The sequence below is a fragment of the Electrophorus electricus genome, chromosome 1 (assembly GCF_013358815.1).
Source record: "Electrophorus electricus isolate fEleEle1 chromosome 1, fEleEle1.pri, whole genome shotgun sequence".
NCBI lineage: Eukaryota > Metazoa > Chordata > Actinopteri > Gymnotiformes > Gymnotidae > Electrophorus > Electrophorus electricus.
Genome location: NC_049535.1, coordinates 35651300 through 35670276, shown reverse-complemented (window position 1 = coordinate 35670276; position 18977 = coordinate 35651300). Strand labels below are relative to the sequence as shown.

Sequence of the window (18977 nt, the reverse complement as noted above, 5' to 3'; positions counted from 1 at the left end):
TTCCCTGGGTTGAGACACAGCTGGAGCCCTGTTGCTTTTCCCTGGGTTGAGACAGCTGGAGCCCTGTTGCTTCCCCTGTAAAGTTCGCGGGAGTGATGGTGACGCAATATCCGCAGAGTTGGACCGGGGAAAGTTGTTTCCTGAGTGCAGGAGTTGTTCGAGTCTTTTCAGAGAGCTGAGCTGGCTGTGTGAACTTTAGTTCAGATTAGCGCTCACAGGACGCAGGAATAGATGTCCATGGTTGTATCCAGCTAACAGTATCACAGTAAAGCGGATGGGACGTGCCTAGTTTGAAGAGTTTTATCATGGAAGTGACGGATAAGACAGAGACTCTCAACGAGGCCGGCGACAGTGTCGGTATGTAGCCTGTTAGCTTAGCTTTAGCTTTCAGTAAAACGCTTAGCTGTGTGTGCACATGGTCACTGAGCTCACTATTAGTGATATTAGTGATATAAGTTAAGATAAGCAGTAAAAGCTGCAGGGTGAACGCTTGCCACAGAGGTTTATGGCGTGGGAGAGCAAGCCAGTTGCCTCAACATTCACGTCTAGCCAAGTTACTACCTGGACTTGCATTGACAGACGTGCATTTAGCTTGCAAAAATGCGTTTATTGTGTTCCGAAATATAAACGTCTTTTTTTGACATTTTAGTTTTATTTGGCAGTAGGTATTCTGTGTCATCCAGAAACCTGCGATCAACAAGTGGTTTAACAACACAGTCTCCCAGTAGAAGAGGTGTCTTTGAATCCGTGAACCAATTTCTAAATGTTTTTTGTAAATAGCGGGGATATTCTCCTTATGTCTATCAGTTTTATGTTTATTTTTAATACATTCCTTTCAAATCCGTATTAATTACAGTTACAATGTTGGCGATGGTTACACCAAACACTGCGTCACATCAGTCCTGTTTGACCGCATGGTTCCAGCCTTACTCTCTTTCCAGTCTTCCAATCTTTTTGCAAAATCTTAAAGCAATTTGCGATTCAGTTCTGTCTTTTTCAGTTCCACCGGAGTCCGAAGCGAATTCGCAGACTCAGCTGGCGGAGTGCAGAGCTCAGCTGGAGCACTGGAAAGGCGTCGCGACGATCTGCGAGCTAAGCAAACAGGAAGAGTTGCAGGAACTGCAGAGAAACTATGACCAAGAGATCCAGTCACTCCAAGAGGCCTTTAGAGGTCGGGAGAGAAAGCGAAAGGAAGAGTGAAGAACCTGAATACGTTAATCTTTGATACCAAATAAAATTCCTTCTCACCTATTGTGGCCAGATGACTTGCATTGTCAAGCTACACTATTAGACATTAATGGGGGTGCACAGAGAGACTACAATTTAAACTGATATAATCTAAATCTGCTTTCATCCCTTCGATTTCTGTTCTCTCGTTACCTTCCTCAGAGACCGTCTCCCAGTATGAGGCCAGGATATCTGCGCTGCAGTCGGAGCGTGCTCAGTGGAGGAGGGCAGGGGTCACTCCGTACAACAAGGTGTGTGTGTTAATGAAAGGGGAATTCCATAACATGGTCTGTGTGTGACCTTAAAACTGACCTCCTTCATTTCTCCTCTTTTTGTTCTGCTACCATTTGAGTGACCCACTCATTCTGTCACTTTTTTACACCCCTGCCCCACCACCGTAGGACAGCATAAAGAAGGGGAGGATGGAGACATCTCCACCCACTGAGACACCGCCCGTAGCCCGCCCCCACCCCGCAGACCCTGCTGCTGAAGGTGCTGAGGAGGACAGTAAACCCCTGGAACTGATGGCAGAGCCCTGCAACCCAGGATGCGCAGGCCTCCACATGGAGGGATTCTACACCCAGCACTTTGACTCTGCCTCGCTCTCCTCCTTCTCTATGGACACGCCCTCCCTGCCCAGGCGCACGCCCCCTCAAGACGATACAGCCTCCCTGGTTTCCACTGGAACCCTGGTGCCTGAAGCTATCTACTTGCCTCCGCCAGGCCACAGGCTGGTCACGCATGCAGACTGGGATGCGCTGCAAGCGCAGGTCAGTGCGGCGCTAGTAGAGGCAGCTGTGGTCCTGGTGCCTGGAGCTTTTTGGGCCAGTTGTTTAATGTAAGTGATAGTGTAGGACATGTCTAGCAGCAGAGGATGGTGGTTGTGTTCTGACTGTATATAAGGGCATGTAATGAGAGAGTTCAATGATCTGACACGATATGTTGTGATAGTCTTTTAACGGCACCATGTGATATCTTGTTACCTTCCTTATTGTGAGAATCCTCTGAAACTCTTCTTGCATCCCAAAGCAGCAGCATTAAATAAATCTATACACTCCTCACATAGTTAAAACAACTCACTGTCCACAGAACCACCTTTACACATATTTAGAACCATACACTTAGGCAAGCTATCTACTAGCTGAAATAACATTACACTTTTCCCAGTGTTGCATATTGCCTCTTAGAAATAGTGCTGCATGCTTTAATCTAAACATCTTAAGTGTTGTAACGTGTGTATTTGAAAACGGAGCACTGTATTCATGGTGTAGCACATGTGGAATGCTACTCGTTAGTCTCCCCGTGTTCTTCCTGTGGGCAGTTATAAAACCGTTGTCATTAACTCACAACCTTGGAACAAATTCATGAACATTTTTAAATAAAATTTTGTTTTATTCCTGAGATTTTACAGTCTTTGGTATACAGAGTAAGCAACATTTGAGAACCGACACCTTCTTGTCGAACTCCGACAGTAGTAATGATCGGTAAAGATCATGTCTTGTTTACTTTTACCTGCTGTACCATATTTAATGAAAAATGTTTAAGCTTAAAGTCATAGAATAAGATGGAAGTTAATATAACTGGACCGTTTTCTTAAGTTGGCCGTGTATGTGGGGCCTGTCTGCATGCTTTAAGACAACGTTCATCTCCATTTCTGCCTCCTTTCCAAACAGTGCAGCATCTGTATGGTCCCAGAATGTTTAGATTAGTTTAGTAGAGTTTGTGTGGGAGTTGCTCCTCAAAAGCTGGACTTGTGGGGGTCTTGCCTGAGTTGTTTGAATTTCCTTTGTAAAGCTAGAGTCTGCAGTGCAGCCATGGGTGCATCCAGTTAAGTCCTTTATGTCAACTGGTCTTAACATCATTACATCAAACTGATCTTCCAGAATGTTTAAAAGACAGTAGCTCAGTGAGTGTACATTTTTGACCTACCACAAATCTGAAATGGTGAATTAAAACTGAACTAAATCTGTTTTATTAGCTAAAATTCCCCCAGGAAAAAAAAAGGGATTGCCTAATTTGAATTCAGCTCTGTCTCGTCTTATATATTCATTTTCCACAACCTGAGTGCCAACCAACACAAGATGCATATATTGTTTTAATGGGTGCTTTGTGTTACGCTTTCAGGTGTCGGAGCTGCAGGGAGAATTGGACCGTATGACAAAGGAGAAGCTGGATATGGAGAAAGAGCTAGAGACACAGTCCACAGAGACCCAGAAACAGGTAACGAGACCTCAGACATTTCACATGATATCCCTTAGCATGTCCTAAAACGTTAAATTTACAATCACACTTAAAATAGACTATAGACCTAAAATATGGCATTGAGAAATTGCACATGCATGTAGAGTGGGTCAGGGGTCAGGCACTGTTTCCTGAGTTCGGTGATGTTTTTGAAGAGTTGCGGATAAGGTTATTCTTGGAGAACCACCTTGCTAGACCTTGGACTTCATCCCTGTAGGCTCTGCTGCCAAGATAAATCCTACCATGGTCAAATCATGCACAAACTTGCTGGTGTGTGTGGGGGTGCAGTTGTAGGTGTAGAGGGGGCAGAGGAGGGGCTCAGCACAGAGCCCTGTGGTGCCCCTAAGTGCTAGGGAGGAGGAAGCATGAGGGCCCGTAACAGCGTGTGTGCGTGTCTGTGTACGTGTGTCTCTATTACTAAGGTGTCAGTGCTCCAGTCTCAAGTGCAGACCTCTGAGACCCTCCTTCAAGAGTTGCAAAGATCCTTCAGCCAAACACAAAGTGCTGTACAGAGCAGATTGGTGAGTGCCAGTTAAATGACGCACACAGCGAATGAGTTGGTGGCAAGAGGTGTGTGTGTCTGTGTGTGTGTGTGTGTGTGTGTGTGAGTGAGGGTTGTATGTACGTATGTTTGCATGTTTTTGTTGGTGTGGCCAGTAGTGGTAATGGCCCTGTGTTGTATGCAGACAGAACTGTCTCTCTCACAGAAAAGAGTGTGTAGTGAACTCTGCAGACTCAAAGGGAAGGAGGAGGAGAACAGCCCTGCAGGAGACAAACACCCCCCCCTCTTTGCTCTACAGGTAACAGGCCTTCTGTCTGCATGCCTGTTTGCATGTGCACTTGTGTTGTGTGCATCTGCATGTGTGCGAGAGAGAGCTGAATCTGGTGTGTGTGTGTGTGTGTGCGCGTGTAGGAAGCGCACTCTGAGGAGAGGCTGCGTATTGAAATCGTGACCCTGAAGGAACAGCTGGAGATGCGTACAGAGGAGAGTGGTGTGTGTGATCTCCATTGCCTCCCTGCCTCATGTCTGCATGTCACTGGTCCATATAATAACCGTGTGCTCTCTCTTTCATGATCTCTGTCTGCTCTCCCAGAGGTCTTGGAGGGTGAGTAAAGGTTTAACATTTAAATTCTCCCAGAAATCTCTGTGTGTCAGCTATGGTTGGGCCGTATACCAGTATTTGTGTGTGCGGGTGTGTGTGTGCGGGTGTGTGTGCACACTTCAGTCCAGCTCTCAAGCTTGAAAATAGAGACAGACCGCATCCAAAGTGAAAAAGACAAGGTATGTGGAAACCTATTGAAATAGACATGCACATGGATTGCTTGTTTTATTCTTCTTTAATGCTTTAATTGTCTTTAATATGCGTGTGCCCATGTGTATAGTTGGAGGGTGAGCTTCAGGAGTGCCGCACTGAGCTACAGGGCCTGCGGGTGGCGCTGTCGCACTTACAGAGAGACTGCAAAACACAGAGCCAAGACAAGGTACACTTCCCTTCCAGACGCAGACAGAGACTCCAGAGTAGTGTGTGCGTGAGCCTACCATGGTCCTACCATGGTCCTGTTCACTTTGCTCTGTTGGCTCTTCATGCTGAGCTACAGGAGCATAGGACTTAGGGAGTGGGTTTCTGTGTGTTGCTGTTCCTAAACATCAGCCCCTATGATGTGTGTTTATCCTTTCTGCCTCCCACTCTCACGCAACCTCCTGTCCTGACACTGCTGTGCTTCCCGTCTCCCCTCACAGGCGGTGCTGCAGCAGCAGTGTTTGGAGCTGCGCAGTCAGGTCATCAGTCTGCGCAGTCAGCTGGACACCAGCCAGGCTGTGCAGAAGGACTTTGTGCAACTGTCCCAGTCGCTGCAGGTTGGCTGCCCCTCACACAGACTCGCACTAACACGCCGCTGAGTGGGCCAGTCTTCACTCTCTATCACGGCTTTGTTTAAAGCGTTCGACACACTGGCCAGTCTGGTGATTATGGGCTCCAGTACGTCAGCTGTTCCTGCGTGTTTCTCTCCACTTTCTAGGTGAAGCTGGAGCAGATCCGGCAGTCGGACTCTCTGCACCAGGTGCGGCAAGTGCTTGGGGAGGGACTGGAGGTGGAGGCCGAGTGTCCCGGCAGTGCCTCGTGAGCCTCGTGGAGACCGGCGCCTTTACTGTGGACCAAAGCTCTGCCTTACAGGCACAGACGTGCACCAGCCCTTAACTGTGCCAGCTTACCTTCTGACTTGTTCTCACTGTTCTCATTAAGTGGCATTAGCCAGACATTTTCTAATACAGAAGTAAGCGTAATATTTTCTCAAACAGGTCTAACAGTTGGTTATACTTGAGGTTTAAGCAAAGCTAGCACACTGTCATGATGCAGACATCAAACTCATATAGAGTTTCTCTTGGCCAAGATTCATGATGACTCTTGCCATCTTAATTTATATGCACACACAACACATTCTCATATTTGTAAACAGCTATATGTTCATAACTGTCAAACTTAACAAGTGCCAAATTTTGTCTCATATTTGATGTTATAAAAACATAGATGATGCCAGTATGATGTCATGAATGTTATAACTTGACACAAAACACTGCAGGTTTATCATGTCATTCCTGGTTTTGATGTTATGCTGACTGGTCGCCATCTCCTTATACTGAAACAAGGTTTAATGCTGTATGTGGTTTTAATCACCTGTTCAGTTCTTTTCCTCAAATAACTCCCTCTCAGTTTTGAACACGGCAAGTGTTCACCAGCCCAAGAGGGCAAGGAATAGCTTTGATATAGGAATGAGAGAACATTTTAAACTAGATATCAAATATACACTTCACATGGCATTTTAGTGTGTGGAAACTCCATTTTCAGAGGAATAGCATTACTGTCTTTGGACCAGTATGTCAAAATCAGGGCAGGCCTACATAAAGAATTGGTGTATGTCTGAACACTTCCACGGGGGACGCTAGAGGATCTTTCTTAAAGGCAAATGCTTTACTGTGGGGCATGAAAATAGACTAATATTGTACTGTTCATCCTCTGGAAAGGTGCTTTACCTTGTGAACTCTTGTAGGCTGTGAGCTACTGTGACCCTGCGTTTTCACTAGAGTTGCATCTTACAACTCTTTTGTGGTCTAAGACTATACCTTGTCTGGAACATGTGCATAATATTGGTCATTATGTAGGAATGGATTGATTTGTGTTGGTATAATGATATCATGCTGTGTGGGTGTGCACCATTGTTGGGTTTACTAATCATACTACTTACTGTACATTAGCTACTGGCTTCATTGCAGGTCTAGTTTTGTTTTCCTTCAGGACTTCTTACCTCTTGCAGATTTCATCTTGGATGTCTTTTATTAAACTTCCTTTTTATCCAAGGCTGAATGCTGGGCTCGTGTGTGTTGATGGTTGCATGTACTTGCATTCTCCAGGCAGGAAGAAGCGTGCGGTATTGTCCCACAGAGCATGTGCATTCTCCAAATCTTGCCAAAACCCATGGGTTTAGCTTTTAGCATTTTCTCAGTGCTCGTGTTCTTCCTTCATGCACAAAACACAAATCCACACAAGGCACTTTTTCTTAAATATATATCTTTATTTTTTTAAAATAATAGAATCATTAGAATATCAGATTACTGTTTATTATTCTATAAATATATATTAATTTAAATCACAATACAATCAAACAAATTTGTTTAGCTCTTTTTCTATATATTTCCCATTTTGGGGTGTGGTTACTTGATGATGATCCCTGTAAAGTGATTGGTTAGTTGGTGAACTCCTTTCCCAGTTGCTAAGCAGCCTTGTTCTTTGGTGCGCTTCATCATTGGCCTCTTCGTCTCTTCTGTTTCCTGCCCTCCTAGTGTTCAGTCCCATTTTTTCGACACCAGGTTGTCATCTTTCTCTGAGGGGAGAGAACAGGCTCTGTCAAACATGGAAGCACACTTAGTTCAGTGTGGATGTTTATCTTCAGTTTAGCCATCTGGGTTAATGTAAAGGCTGATAAGTCAGCTGTAAACCAGCACTACTGTGATCTTAATGCACACTACTATAGTACTATAGTTGAAACACGATGCAGACTGTATAATTGTAATAAAGTCAAATAGTTGCTGTCTCACACATGTGAATGTGATATGTTCAGTCAAACTCACTCTTAGCTTGTTGAATCCAATGTTCTAATTATACAATGGAGTTATTTTTGTCCAGACTTAATTATGAATATGGGATGTGATTCTGTCAGTTGGCTCAACAGATATTTGATTGGCCTTAATGGTGTTCTAGAGTGCTCCAAGAGAAGAAGGTGCGCACACACGCACATGATACAAGGCAATAACATGCATGTGATGGCATTTTCTCACATGCAACCAAACAACTTCCTAGGGAGAGAGGATTGTGGGATACCTTACTCTGTTACAGGAATTGTGAAGGGAACAGGATTAGGCGGGAATAAATCCAGGATGGACGGATCCAAGTTTGGAGGTTAGGGAAGATCAGAGCAGGTTGTAAGGAAGAGGATGGAGGTGAGTTCATGTGAAAGGGTTGGGGGATGTGAAGAGGACACAAACTTGTGCAGTATTTCTCTGAATATCACATGTAGGCGGGACAATAAGAGGAAGAGAGATGTGCTGTGGGAAAGACCTCGCCGAGAGCAGTGTTGGTACTGCACAGGAAATGGACTAAGAGGAAGATGTTTCATAATCATTCTCCAAAACTAGTTATTGCATAACTCTAGTATGAAATTAGCAAAAGTTATAGATTCTATGAGCAATCTACAGTTGTGTAAATAAAACAAAATGATAGAAACATCAATTTCATAGCAACCTTTCACAAGAAAGTGTTTTTTGTATGTTCCCTTGATTGTTTTTTTTTTTTTTTTTTTTTTTTTTTGTGTGTGTGTATGTGTGTGTGTGTGTTCCTTACGCTCCAGGTAGTTTCGAGCAATAAACTTGAGCAGTTCATCAATGAGGATGACCGGGAGTGAAAGCTTCATTACGACCACCCACTGATCCAGGGTCAGGTGAGTCAACTTGAAAATCACCTGTAGAGAGCCAGACAACACGGTCAGTAATGGAGACAATGTCAATGCACAGGGTCATTTTAGTTGCACATTCAGGGGCAGAGCGGCGGTGGACGGACTCACAGGTAGAGGATCAATGTAGATGATCATGAAGTGTAGAGACATGGACAGAGACATGGCGCCCACCAACCAGATATTACTCCAGGGCGGCATGCGGACCAGGGACTGATTCTCTGACAAGCTACACACACACACAAAGGTTTATGATGGTTATGACATGAATTTCTCGTAGAACTTGCACTTATGTGATGTAGACACCCTCTGATGGAGGGTAGCATGACACCATCACTCAAGAGAGTAACTGTGTGATGTCTGCTGTATCGGAGACATATTTGCTCTGGTGGTCAGAGTACACGTTTGCCTCCTGAAAATCCCGGGCTCGAGACCGGATGTGGTTGCTCTCCTTTGCTTTGTATGAATTGATTATTTTTTTTACCATGTTCACCATTGAGGCATTTTTAGTGTGTTAGGAGCTAAAGCATCAAGAGGTTGTTGTAGTCTGACCTATTTAGTGCGTTGCACATCTCGATGGTGACCAGCACAGACAGAGCCATGGTCATGGGGGGGGCAGATTCAAACACCTCACACTCAATGTCGGCGAAGTCCTCGTTCTCGGCGGTGCACTGCATGAAGTGGGACTGAGAGACAGAGAGCCATTCAGACAGCATTCTGTGAGCTGGCTAACCAATCAAAAACATTCAGCCCAGATCTTCTAGCTAACTAAATCTGATGAAACACTGCAACCACAGAGGTAGGACAATAGAGCAGTTCTGTGCCATGTGACATGCCTGCGTTGCTCATTCCTGGTTGATTTCACTTCCCAGTGCTATCCAAACTTCTTTAGTTCTGGCAAATTTTAATCCCCCCCTTTGCCAGTCCGATTCATAAAATGGATTAGAGAAACCAACTGAAATGCCAATCATGAAGTTTGAGGCTATGTGGTGGTTATTCTGAGGTGGAGAGATAGAGGATGCTGGACTCTCACCAGCTGGTAGAAGGTAACCATGGGGCCATCATCAGCATAGATGAACCACCATGCTGCAGCAGCTACTGTAGCAGCGCCAACGTAACCTGAGCAAAGAAAACACGGACAGACATGCAAACAGATGGCTGTCACATGATACATACCAGATATGTAAAAATAAATAACAATCCAGTGTTTGTCTAGTCAAAGCTGAAAGGATGATAACCTTGTTTTGGGCCTGAGATTTAGCACAGTGGCTTTAAAAGTTTCCTAAAGGTTTTGGAGCTTACTTCCGATGGCCAGGTATCTGAAGAAGAGCCAGCCAGAGATGAGGGGCTCCTTTGGGGAGCGGGGTGCCTTGCCCATGATGTCCAGGTCAGGGGGGTTAAAGCCCAGAGCTGTGGCAGGAAGTCCATCAGTGACCAGGTTCACCCACAACAACTGTACTGGGATCAGAGCCTCAGGCAAACCAAGAGCAGCAGTCAGGAAGATACTGAGAGAGAGAGAGAGAGAGAGAGAGAGAGAGAGAGAGAGAGAGAGAGAGAGAGAGAGAGAGAGGTACAGTTTATGTCCTATGTATATCTATCTATCTATCTATCTATCTATCTATCTATCTATCTATCTATCTCTCTCTCTCTCTCTCTCTCTCTCTCTCTCTCTCTCTATATATATATATATATATATATATATATATATATATATATATATATATACACAGTATACATACACTGTGCAGAGTGTATACTGTATATATACTTCATAGGTAAACTCATTACAGTATATATACACTGTACAGGGTGTATACTATATATTTACAGAATATACGTACACACATTACAGTATATATACTCTATACACAGTAATACAATCTGATTTTGTGATGCCAATAAAGGTCATTTAAAGTGAAATTGAGAAGAAGGGAGAGAAAGCAAGAGAGAGAGAAGAGGGGTGGCAGGAGGGATTTAAAGACGAGCTGTATCTGTGAAGGTAGAGCAGGTGGAGCAGGATGCTCTAGAGCAGGATGCCCACGTCCCGTCTGTGAAGATAGAGCAGGATGCCCATGTCCCGTCTGTGAAGGTAGAGCAGGTGGAGCAGGATGCTCTAGAGCAGGATGTCCACGTCCCGTCTGTGAAGGTATAGCAGGTGGAGCAGGATGCTCTAGAGCAGGATGCCCACGTCCCGTCTGTGAAGATAGAGCAGGATGCCCACGTCCCGTCTGTGAAGGTAGAGCAGGTGGAGCAGGATGCTCTAGAGCAGGATGCCCACGTCCCGTCTGTGAAGATAGAGCAGGATGCCCACGTCCCGTCTGTGAAGGTAGAGCAGGTGGAGCAGGATGCTCTAGAACAGGATGCCCACATCCCATCTGTGAAGGTAGAGCAGGATGCTCTAGAGCAGGATGCCCACGTCCCGTCTGTGAAGGTATAGCAGGTGGAGCAGGATGCCCACGTCCCGTCTGTGAAGGTAGAGCAGGATGCTCTAGAGCAGGATGCCCACGTCCAGTCTGTGAAGGTATAGCAGGTGGAGCAGGATGCTCTAGAGCAGGATGCCCATGTCCCGTCTGTGAAGGTAGAGCAGGATGCTTTATAGAGCAGGATGCCCACGTCCCGTCTGTGAAGGTATAGCAGGTGGAGCAGGATGCTCTAGAGCAGGATGCCCACATCCCGTCTGTGAAGGTAGAGCAGGATGCTTTATAGAGAAGGATGCCCACGTCCCGTCTGTGAAGGTATAGCAGGTGGAGCAGGATGCTCTAGAGCAGGATGCCCACGTCCCGTCTGTGAAGGTAGAGCAGGATGCTCTAGAGCAGGTTGCCCACGTCCCGTCTGTGAAGGTATAGCAGGTGGAGCAGGATGCTCTAGAGCAGCATGCCCACGTCCCGTCTGTGAAGGTAGAGCAGGATGCTCTAGAGCAGGATGCCCACGTCCCGTCTGTGAAGGTATAGCAGGTAGAACAGGATGCTCTAGAGCAGGATGCCCACGTCCCGTCTGTGATGACCACATGTACTTGCCTTCATTACTCTGTCCTGTACTGTCATGCTGTTATTATCCACTGAATATGTAAGTGGCTATGGAAAAGAGCGTTGGCTCAGTGCCGTGATGCTCACCAGACCACCTCGCCCACGTTGGAGGAGATGAGGTAGCGGATGAACTGCTTCATGTTGTTGTAGATGGCTCGGCCTTCCTCCACAGCTGCCACAATGGATGAGAAGTTGTCGTCGGCCAGGACCATCTCCGAGGCTGACTTGGCAACAGCAGTGCCAGAGCCCATGGCGATGCCAATTTCCGCCTTCTTCAGGGCAGGGGCATCGTTCACACCATCGCCAGTCTGATTGGAGGGCATGTGATCAAGATGTTGGCGATTTCACCCGCAGTGTATTTATTTCAAATTGAGTATATAGTAACTAATTGAGCATATAGTAACTAAAACCAAAGAAAATCTTTGAGGACAGTACTGAGCCTTCACAAATAACTTCTTAGGTTCAATAACTGTAGGTTAGTTCTAGACAATACACAAAGAAAGTAACAATGATGCATAAAATTCTGAAACAGCAGACATACTTCTGTAGATGACATAATTGTAATGTGAACGGGTACGTGCTCATTGCTGAGGTCATTATGGTCCTGTCTGGCTGAACACAGCGGTCAGCTCTCACCATGGCGGTGATCTCATCGAAGCTCTGCAGAAACTCCACGATCTTGCTCTTGTGGGAGGGCTCAACGCGGGCGTAACAGCAGGCCCGACGCACCGCCTCTCTCTGCAGAGCTAGTGGCAGGTCATCGAACTCCCGGCCTGTGAAGGCTCGGCCCATCACATCCTCATCCTCACCAAAGATACCGATGCGACGACAGATGGCCACTGCAGTTCCTTTGTTGTCACCTGGGAAACGGAGAGTGGAGCGATTCATCGTGTTGGAGCAGCGATGGGAGGAGAGAGGTGGTGTACAAGAGCTGCTTCTTGAACAACAAAGACTGCGAGGCTCCAGTATGGTGAGTTAGACATTGAAAACACAAAGCAGACGTCGCATCTTAAAAAAGGGACAGGGCTTACCCGGACCCAGATTACAGCACATGGCAAAATTACACGATTGGAATTCATCTGTTAGAAGAAACCAGGCCTTGGGGAGTGATGGAGAGAGAGAGAGAGAGAGAGCGAGAGCAAGATAAAGAGAGAGCTTCTAACCAGTGATCATAATAACCCGGATGCCAGCAGCCTTGCAGAGCTGAATGGAGCCCATGACCTCCTTACGAGGGGGATCCAACATGCCCACACAGCCCACAAACGTCAGGTCCGTCTGGGCAGGAAGAAATAGAGTGGTGGAGTTAGTGGAGCTTGGATCTTGGTAGCCTCGGAGGATAGCAGAATGTTCAAGATCTGATATGCCTTCCCAGAGGAAGTGGCATGGGTGTGGTGTTTTTTTTCAGTTAGAGCCCAGTTTTCTCCCTGGTCCTTTGCTGGGTTCAGTCGTTTTGTCTCACCTCATACTCGACGAACTTGGTGGAGTCCTCCAGGTTCATCTCCTCCTTGCTTATAGGGCTGTCCCGGGTGGCCAGGGCCAGGCAACGCAGGGTGTCGCGACCTGTGCCCCACTCCTTAATGACCGCCAGAATCTTCTCTTTCACGGGCCCGGTCAGGGGCAGGCGGGTGGTGCCCACGCGGACGTAAGCACACCGATCAATCACCCCTTCAGGTGCCCCCTGCAGGTGGAGGTTATTTACTGAGAGACAAAGAGCACATTCTCCATGAGATATTTACATGGAGAGTTTTAACTTTAGATGCCGAGAGAAGCCTTAACCTTGATATATAGCGTGTGTGTGTGTGTGTGTTGCTGACAGAAGCACTCACTTTGATAAACTGTGTGTGTGTGTGTGTGTGTGTGTGTGAGAGTGTGTGTGTGTTGCTCACAGATGCACTAACCTTGACAAACATCTTGTTGCCCAGTGGGGCTTTGGAGGCCTTTGTGGGGGAGCAGTAGACGGACATGGACTTTCTGTCACGGGAGAACTCCAGCGTGAACTCTTTTTTCATCAGCTGTTTGATGACCTAGAGGAGACAGACACAGAGTCGCTCTGGTTAAACACACAGAAGGCAACAAACTACAGACCGACTTTATGGAGCCTTCCAGTCATTTCCACCACGACCATGTGTTTGTTGCCAGAGATGCAGATGTAGTTCACCTCTTAAGCAGCTCTTGCAAACCCTTGCAAAGCTCTTCTATATAACCTTAAACTTAACTGTATTGAACTTCAGATTATGTTAATGAGACTACTAACATTGTCTATTATGTTGTCGATGTGTATTTTGTGTGTTGGGTGTTCCTGGGCCTGCCTTGGGATTGCCCTGTGTGGATAATGAACGCTTTATTGATTGATTGACTGATTGATTGACTGATTGATTGACAGCAGTTAAGTACACTTACCAAGAGGTTACGTACACTTACCGAGCGGTTAAGTACACTTACAGAGCGGTTAAGTATACTTACAGAGCAGTTAAGTACACTTACAGAGCGGTTAAGTACACTTACAGAGCAGTTAAGTACACTTACAGAGCGGTTAAGTACACTTACAGAGCAGTTAAGTACACTTACCGAGCGGTTAAGTACACTTACAGAGCGGTTAAGTATACTTACAGAGCAGTTAAGTACACTTACAGAGCGGTTAAGTACACTTACAGAGCAGTTAAGTACACTTACAGAGTGGTTAAGTACACTTACAGAGCAGTTAAGTACACTTACAGAGCGGTTAAGTACACTTACAGAGCGGTTAAGTACACTTACAGAGCAGTTAAGTACACTTACAGAGCAGTTAAGTACACTTACAGAGCGGTTAAGTACACTTACAGAGCAGCAGGCATTTGCCCTCTCCACCTTGGACAGGCCATGGACATCAGTGTTAAACGCGTTCATCTTCTCCACCAGACAACACAGCGCTGTTTCAGTGGCCTCACCCACCTTCTCGTAGATGCCCTTAGACTGGGAGACAGAGGAATCACGCATCACTCCAGCACCTCAGAGAAACACACACGTCCACATACAGAGTGTCTCTCTCTCTCTCTCAGAGACACACACATCCACATACAGTCTCTCTCTCTCTCTCTCTCTCTCTCTCTCTCTCTCTCTCTCTCTCTCTCTCTCTCTCTCTCTCTCAGAGAAACACACACGTCCACATACAGAGTGTCTCTCTCTCTCTCTCAGAGACACACAAATCCACATACAGTCTCTCTCTCTCTCTCTCTCTCTCTCTCTCTCTCTCTCTCTCTCTCTCTCTCTCAGAGAAACACACATGTCCACATACACTCTCTCTCTCTCTCTCTCTCTCTCTCTCTCTCTCTCTCTCTCTCTCTCTCTCTCAGAGAAACACACATGTCCACATACAGAGTGTCTCTCTCTCTCTCTCAGAGACACACAAATCCACATACAGTCTCTCTCTCTCTCTCTCTCTCTCTCTCTCTCTTTCTCTCTCTCTCTCTCTCAGAGAAACACACATGTCCACATACAGTCTCTCTCTCTCTCTCTCTCTCTCTCTCTCTCTCTCTCTCTCTCTCTCTCTCTCTCTCTCAGAGAAATACACATGTCCACATAGAGTGTCTCACAAGCAGGCTGAAATGGAATTTCCAACTGACCAGAAGGTGAAATGGTCCTGATGTAGAGAAACTACACATGTTAGAGATAAAGAAGAGGCGAGATGGAGGAGAGATGGAGGAGAGAGGTGGAGGAGAGATGGAGGAGGGTAGTGGTGTAGGTTTCATTTCAACTTTGAGGGGGGACACTGTTCACACCACCCAACCTAACATAATATTTGTGTGGAGGTGGGAGAGCGGGAGCATGCTAACCTCGTTGTAGTCCAAAGAGGAGTCATTACACAGGGCACAGATAGTGGCCAGCTCCACCAGACCATCATGCTGACCACACTGTACAGGTGCTCCATGCTTAGTTCTGCAGGGAACAGAGAAAGTGTGTATGTGTTGTCAGTATATGTGAGATTCTACTTCATTTTGGTTCCTGAGTGTTTGCGCAACACTTACACCTCTCCCTCAGGAGTATACTTGGAGCCAGAGATGTCATACTGATCTAGCGTCACAGAGGTGCCTTCCACCTTCTCAATGATGAACATCTAAACACACAAGGAAACAGATTCTAGGCAGTCTGTGTGTATGTGAGCTAATTTACATTTTATATGGTACAACTTCTGTTTTCTGATAACGCATCTGTATAGTCTGTTTGAGTGTGTGTGTGTGTGTGTGTGTGTGTGTGTGTGTGTGTGTGTGTGTGTGTGTGTATGCAGGTGTGTATATACTTGCATCTCACACCCACCTTGGTCACACACATCTGGTTTGTGGTGAGGGTGCCGGTCTTGTCAGAGCAGATGACGGAGGTGCAGCCCAGTGTCTCTACGGAGGGCAGTGAGCGCACGATGGCGTTCTTCCTCGCCATACGCCGTGTGCCCAGTGCCAGGCAGGTGGTGATGACAGCAGGCAGACCTGCCAGCACACACACACACATACACACACACACACACACACACACACAAATGGGTGGTGTTTTAACAAGGCACACACACTGATTTATACACATGGTGATTTAACAAAACACACACATGCACACAGACACATACGCCGATGATTTAACACAGCACACACACAGAGGACTCTGCTCAGTACTCAATGTTTCAATTATAGATAAGAACATCTTCTCACAACGCATCTGAAAACGTACATTTCCATCTTGCTGGTTTTGCTGGAATATTGCATATGGTTGGACACCTCTAACCCTCTAACCCACTTGATTAACTTGCCCAGGTGTGTTGAGAGCTGGAACAAAATAAATATGTGGACTAGCCTGAAAACCTTTGATCTAAAGTCTGATTATGTCTATCTAAGTCTATCTATGGCCTGTCTATATCTGTCTATATCTGTCCAAGTCTGTCTGTCTGTGGCCTGTCTTAAATTTCTGGCCCACTAGTTCTTTATGTGTCAGATGCGAAACATCTGTTCTGTCCTGAACTGCTGATTCAGAGTCTCTCACCCTCGGGGATGGCAGCCACGGCCAGCGCCACGGCGATCTTGAAGTAGTAGACGGCGCCGCGGATCCAGGAGCCGCCGTGCACGGGGTCGCTGAAGTGGCCGATGTTGATGATCCACACGGCGACACAGATGAGCGAGATGACCTTGGAGAGCTGCTCGCCGAACTCGTCCAGCTTCTGCTGTAGCGGCGTCTTTTCCTGCTCCGTCGCCGCCATCTGGTCACGGATCTTACCGATCTCCGTGGAGACGCCGGTGGCAACGGCGATGCCGACGGCTTTGCCAGCAGCGATGTTGGTGCCCTGCAGGGGCGGAGGAGGGGGTGTGGTGGGGTGGGGGTTGGAGACTGAAATGAGTGGATAGAACATCAAAACAGAGGTTGAGAATAAACACAAAACAAGAGAGAGAGAGAGAGAGAGAGAGAGAGAGAGAGAGAGAGAGAGAGAGAGAGAGAGAGAGAGAGAGAGAGAGAGAGAGAGAGAGAGAGAGAGAGAGAGAGAGAGAGAGAGAGAGAGAGAGAGAGAGAGAATGAGCGTGCCAGAGGACTGGCAGTAAGAACTGGGTGAGATGTATAAGTCTGGACTAGAAAATGCTGTCGATAAAAACCTGTAGTGTTAATTCCCCTCCAGGGCCTTATGCATATGTTATGTACATGTTAAATTCTTAAAGCTGTTGAGTGTTAGAGAGCATTAGAGAATGAGGAGTGAAAATGACATATTTAGACAAAGTAAGAATGACATGAATCAGTTGGTCAATAGATGAGTGGATAGATAAAGTGCTACAGTGAAGGAAGGATGGATAAATAAATAGGGTGAGGGAGAGAGTGGTACATAGAATGAAAACGTGAAGGAGGCAGCTCACTGAGAAGAGCATGTTTTTCTTGTCCTGGTTGACGGCTCTGGGGTCAGGAACTGAATCTGTGTGCTTAATCACGCTCACAGATTCTCCTGGGAAGGAGGGAGAAAAATGGGTTTTTAATTTATTGAAAACTGGTATGTTGTTACTTGAGAATAAGGTGACAGAAAATATGCATGTGATTCAGAGAAACTGCAGAGGTTGTAAAGCTGGTTTGAAGTCTGTATTTCATTGCCATACCCTTACAGACAAGAATGAATATCCAAAAACAATCATGTAAATATCTTTGTAAATATCTATGTGAACGTGTGTGTGTGCGTATATATATGTGTGTGTATATATATATATATATATGCACACACACGTTCACATAGATATTTACAAAGATATTTACATGATTGTTTTTGGATATTCACATATATATCTATCTATCATATGTAAATATCTATGTGAACATGTGTATGTATATCATATGTAAATATCTATGTGAACATGTATAAGTCTGTCATATGTAAATATCTATGTGAACATGTGTATGTATATCATATGTAAATATCTATGTGAACATGTATAAGTCTGTCATATGTAAATATCTATGTGAACATGTATAAGTCTGTCATATGTAAATATCTATGTGAACATGTATAAGTCTGTCATATGTAAATATCTGTGAACATGTGTATGTATATCATATGTAAATATCTATGTGAACATGTATAAGTCTGTCATATGTAAATATGTGAACATGTGTATGTATATCATATGTAAATATCTATGTGAACATGTATAAGTCTGTCATATGTAAATATCTATGTGAACATGTGTATGTATATCATATGTAAATATCTGTGAACATGTATAAGTCTGTCATATGTAAATATCTATGTGAACATGTATAAGTCTGTCATATGTAAATATCTATGTGAACATGTATAAGTCTGTCATATGTAAATATCTATGTGAGCATGTATAAGTCTGTCATATGTAAATATCTATGTGAACATGTGTATGTATATCATATGTAAATATCTATGTGAACATGTATAAGTCTGTCATATGTAAATATGTGAACATGTGTATGTATATCATATGTAAATATCTATGTGAACATGTATAAGTCTGTCATATGTAAATATCTATGTGAACATGTATAAGTCTGTCATAGTCATTTATTTTTTGTTTTTCTTTTCATGTTCCCCTATTCTCAATTGCATTCCCATTTTATTCATTATATAAATATACTGTTCAATGGTTTGGCAAGAATTTGTGTCAGTAACACCGTTTGAATCTGACCCTGAATCTGAGATAGAAAGCAAGCTGATAAGGGAGACAGATTAGGGCTGTTGAGTATCACTGCTTTCTGTCAGTAAGCCAGCACGTTGCATGCAGACCTGATGAGATGCTGTTATGTATTTCTAACACTGTAATACGGTACTGTAACTGTCCGGAGGCTGTACCTGTGAGAATAGACTGGTCCACACGCAGAGTTGTGGACTTGATGGAGGTGATTCTAATATCAGCAGGGACCTTATCACCAACTGCAGGAAACAAACGCAAACATTAAAAAAATCTAATAAAAATAGTGCATAAAGTCTGTGGCATGCAGTCAGCGCAGTGCTGCGTG

The 18977-nt window shown here is 45.2% G+C and overlaps 2 protein-coding genes across 6 annotated transcripts in view; one reads left to right on the top strand and one right to left on the bottom strand.

The window, feature by feature from the left end:
- The first annotated feature begins 93 nt into the window (after nucleotides 1-93).
- Nucleotides 94-6830, top strand: rabep2 (rabaptin, RAB GTPase binding effector protein 2). 3 transcript variants are annotated; one of them, XM_027032789.2, is made up of 13 exons: nucleotides 94-357; nucleotides 1001-1171; nucleotides 1390-1478; nucleotides 1629-1997; nucleotides 3352-3447; nucleotides 3891-3989; nucleotides 4176-4268; nucleotides 4382-4460; nucleotides 4563-4574; nucleotides 4695-4750; nucleotides 4852-4950; nucleotides 5210-5326; nucleotides 5488-6830. In XM_027032789.2, the coding sequence occupies exons 1-13, from the start codon at nucleotides 306-308 to the stop codon at nucleotides 5590-5592; spliced, it is 1437 nt and encodes a 478-aa protein (XP_026888590.2). In that variant the 5' UTR covers nucleotides 94-305; the 3' UTR covers nucleotides 5593-6830. The 3 variants fall into 3 exon arrangements, with proteins under 3 accessions (XP_026888590.2, XP_026888589.2, XP_035379585.1); XM_027032788.2 differs by having other exon boundaries at nucleotides 97-357; nucleotides 4155-4268; XM_035523692.1 differs by lacking the exon at nucleotides 94-357 and having other exon boundaries at nucleotides 1034-1171; nucleotides 1634-1997; nucleotides 4155-4268.
- A 193-nt stretch (nucleotides 6831-7023) lies between these two features.
- atp2a1 (ATPase sarcoplasmic/endoplasmic reticulum Ca2+ transporting 1) overlaps nucleotides 7024-18977 on the bottom strand; it is a 17771-nt gene continuing 5817 nt past the window's right edge. The window contains exons 7-24 of one of the 3 annotated variants that reach the window (XM_035523679.1): nucleotides 18811-18891; nucleotides 17360-17445; nucleotides 16503-16800; nucleotides 15792-15958; nucleotides 15503-15591; nucleotides 15311-15413; nucleotides 14319-14450; nucleotides 13397-13522; nucleotides 12958-13176; nucleotides 12662-12773; nucleotides 12135-12358; nucleotides 11586-11806; nucleotides 9775-9977; nucleotides 9506-9591; nucleotides 9025-9158; nucleotides 8584-8701; nucleotides 8364-8481; nucleotides 7024-7347 (exon numbers count right to left, since the gene is read on the bottom strand). In XM_035523679.1, coding sequence (XP_035379572.1) covers nucleotides 7310-7347; nucleotides 8364-8481; nucleotides 8584-8701; nucleotides 9025-9158; nucleotides 9506-9591; nucleotides 9775-9977; nucleotides 11586-11806; nucleotides 12135-12358; nucleotides 12662-12773; nucleotides 12958-13176; nucleotides 13397-13522; nucleotides 14319-14450; nucleotides 15311-15413; nucleotides 15503-15591; nucleotides 15792-15958; nucleotides 16503-16800; nucleotides 17360-17445; nucleotides 18811-18891 — 2555 coding nt within the window. In that variant the 3' untranslated portion in view covers nucleotides 7024-7309. Of the gene's footprint in view, nucleotides 7348-8363; nucleotides 8482-8583; nucleotides 8702-9024; nucleotides 9159-9505; nucleotides 9592-9774; nucleotides 9978-11099; nucleotides 11150-11179; nucleotides 11257-11585; nucleotides 11807-12134; nucleotides 12359-12661; nucleotides 12774-12957; nucleotides 13177-13396; nucleotides 13523-14318; nucleotides 14451-15310; nucleotides 15414-15502; nucleotides 15592-15791; nucleotides 15959-16502; nucleotides 16801-17359; nucleotides 17446-18810; nucleotides 18892-18977 lie in introns of those variants that run through there. The other 2 variants (XM_035523691.1, XM_035523686.1) reach the window with 2 other exon arrangements.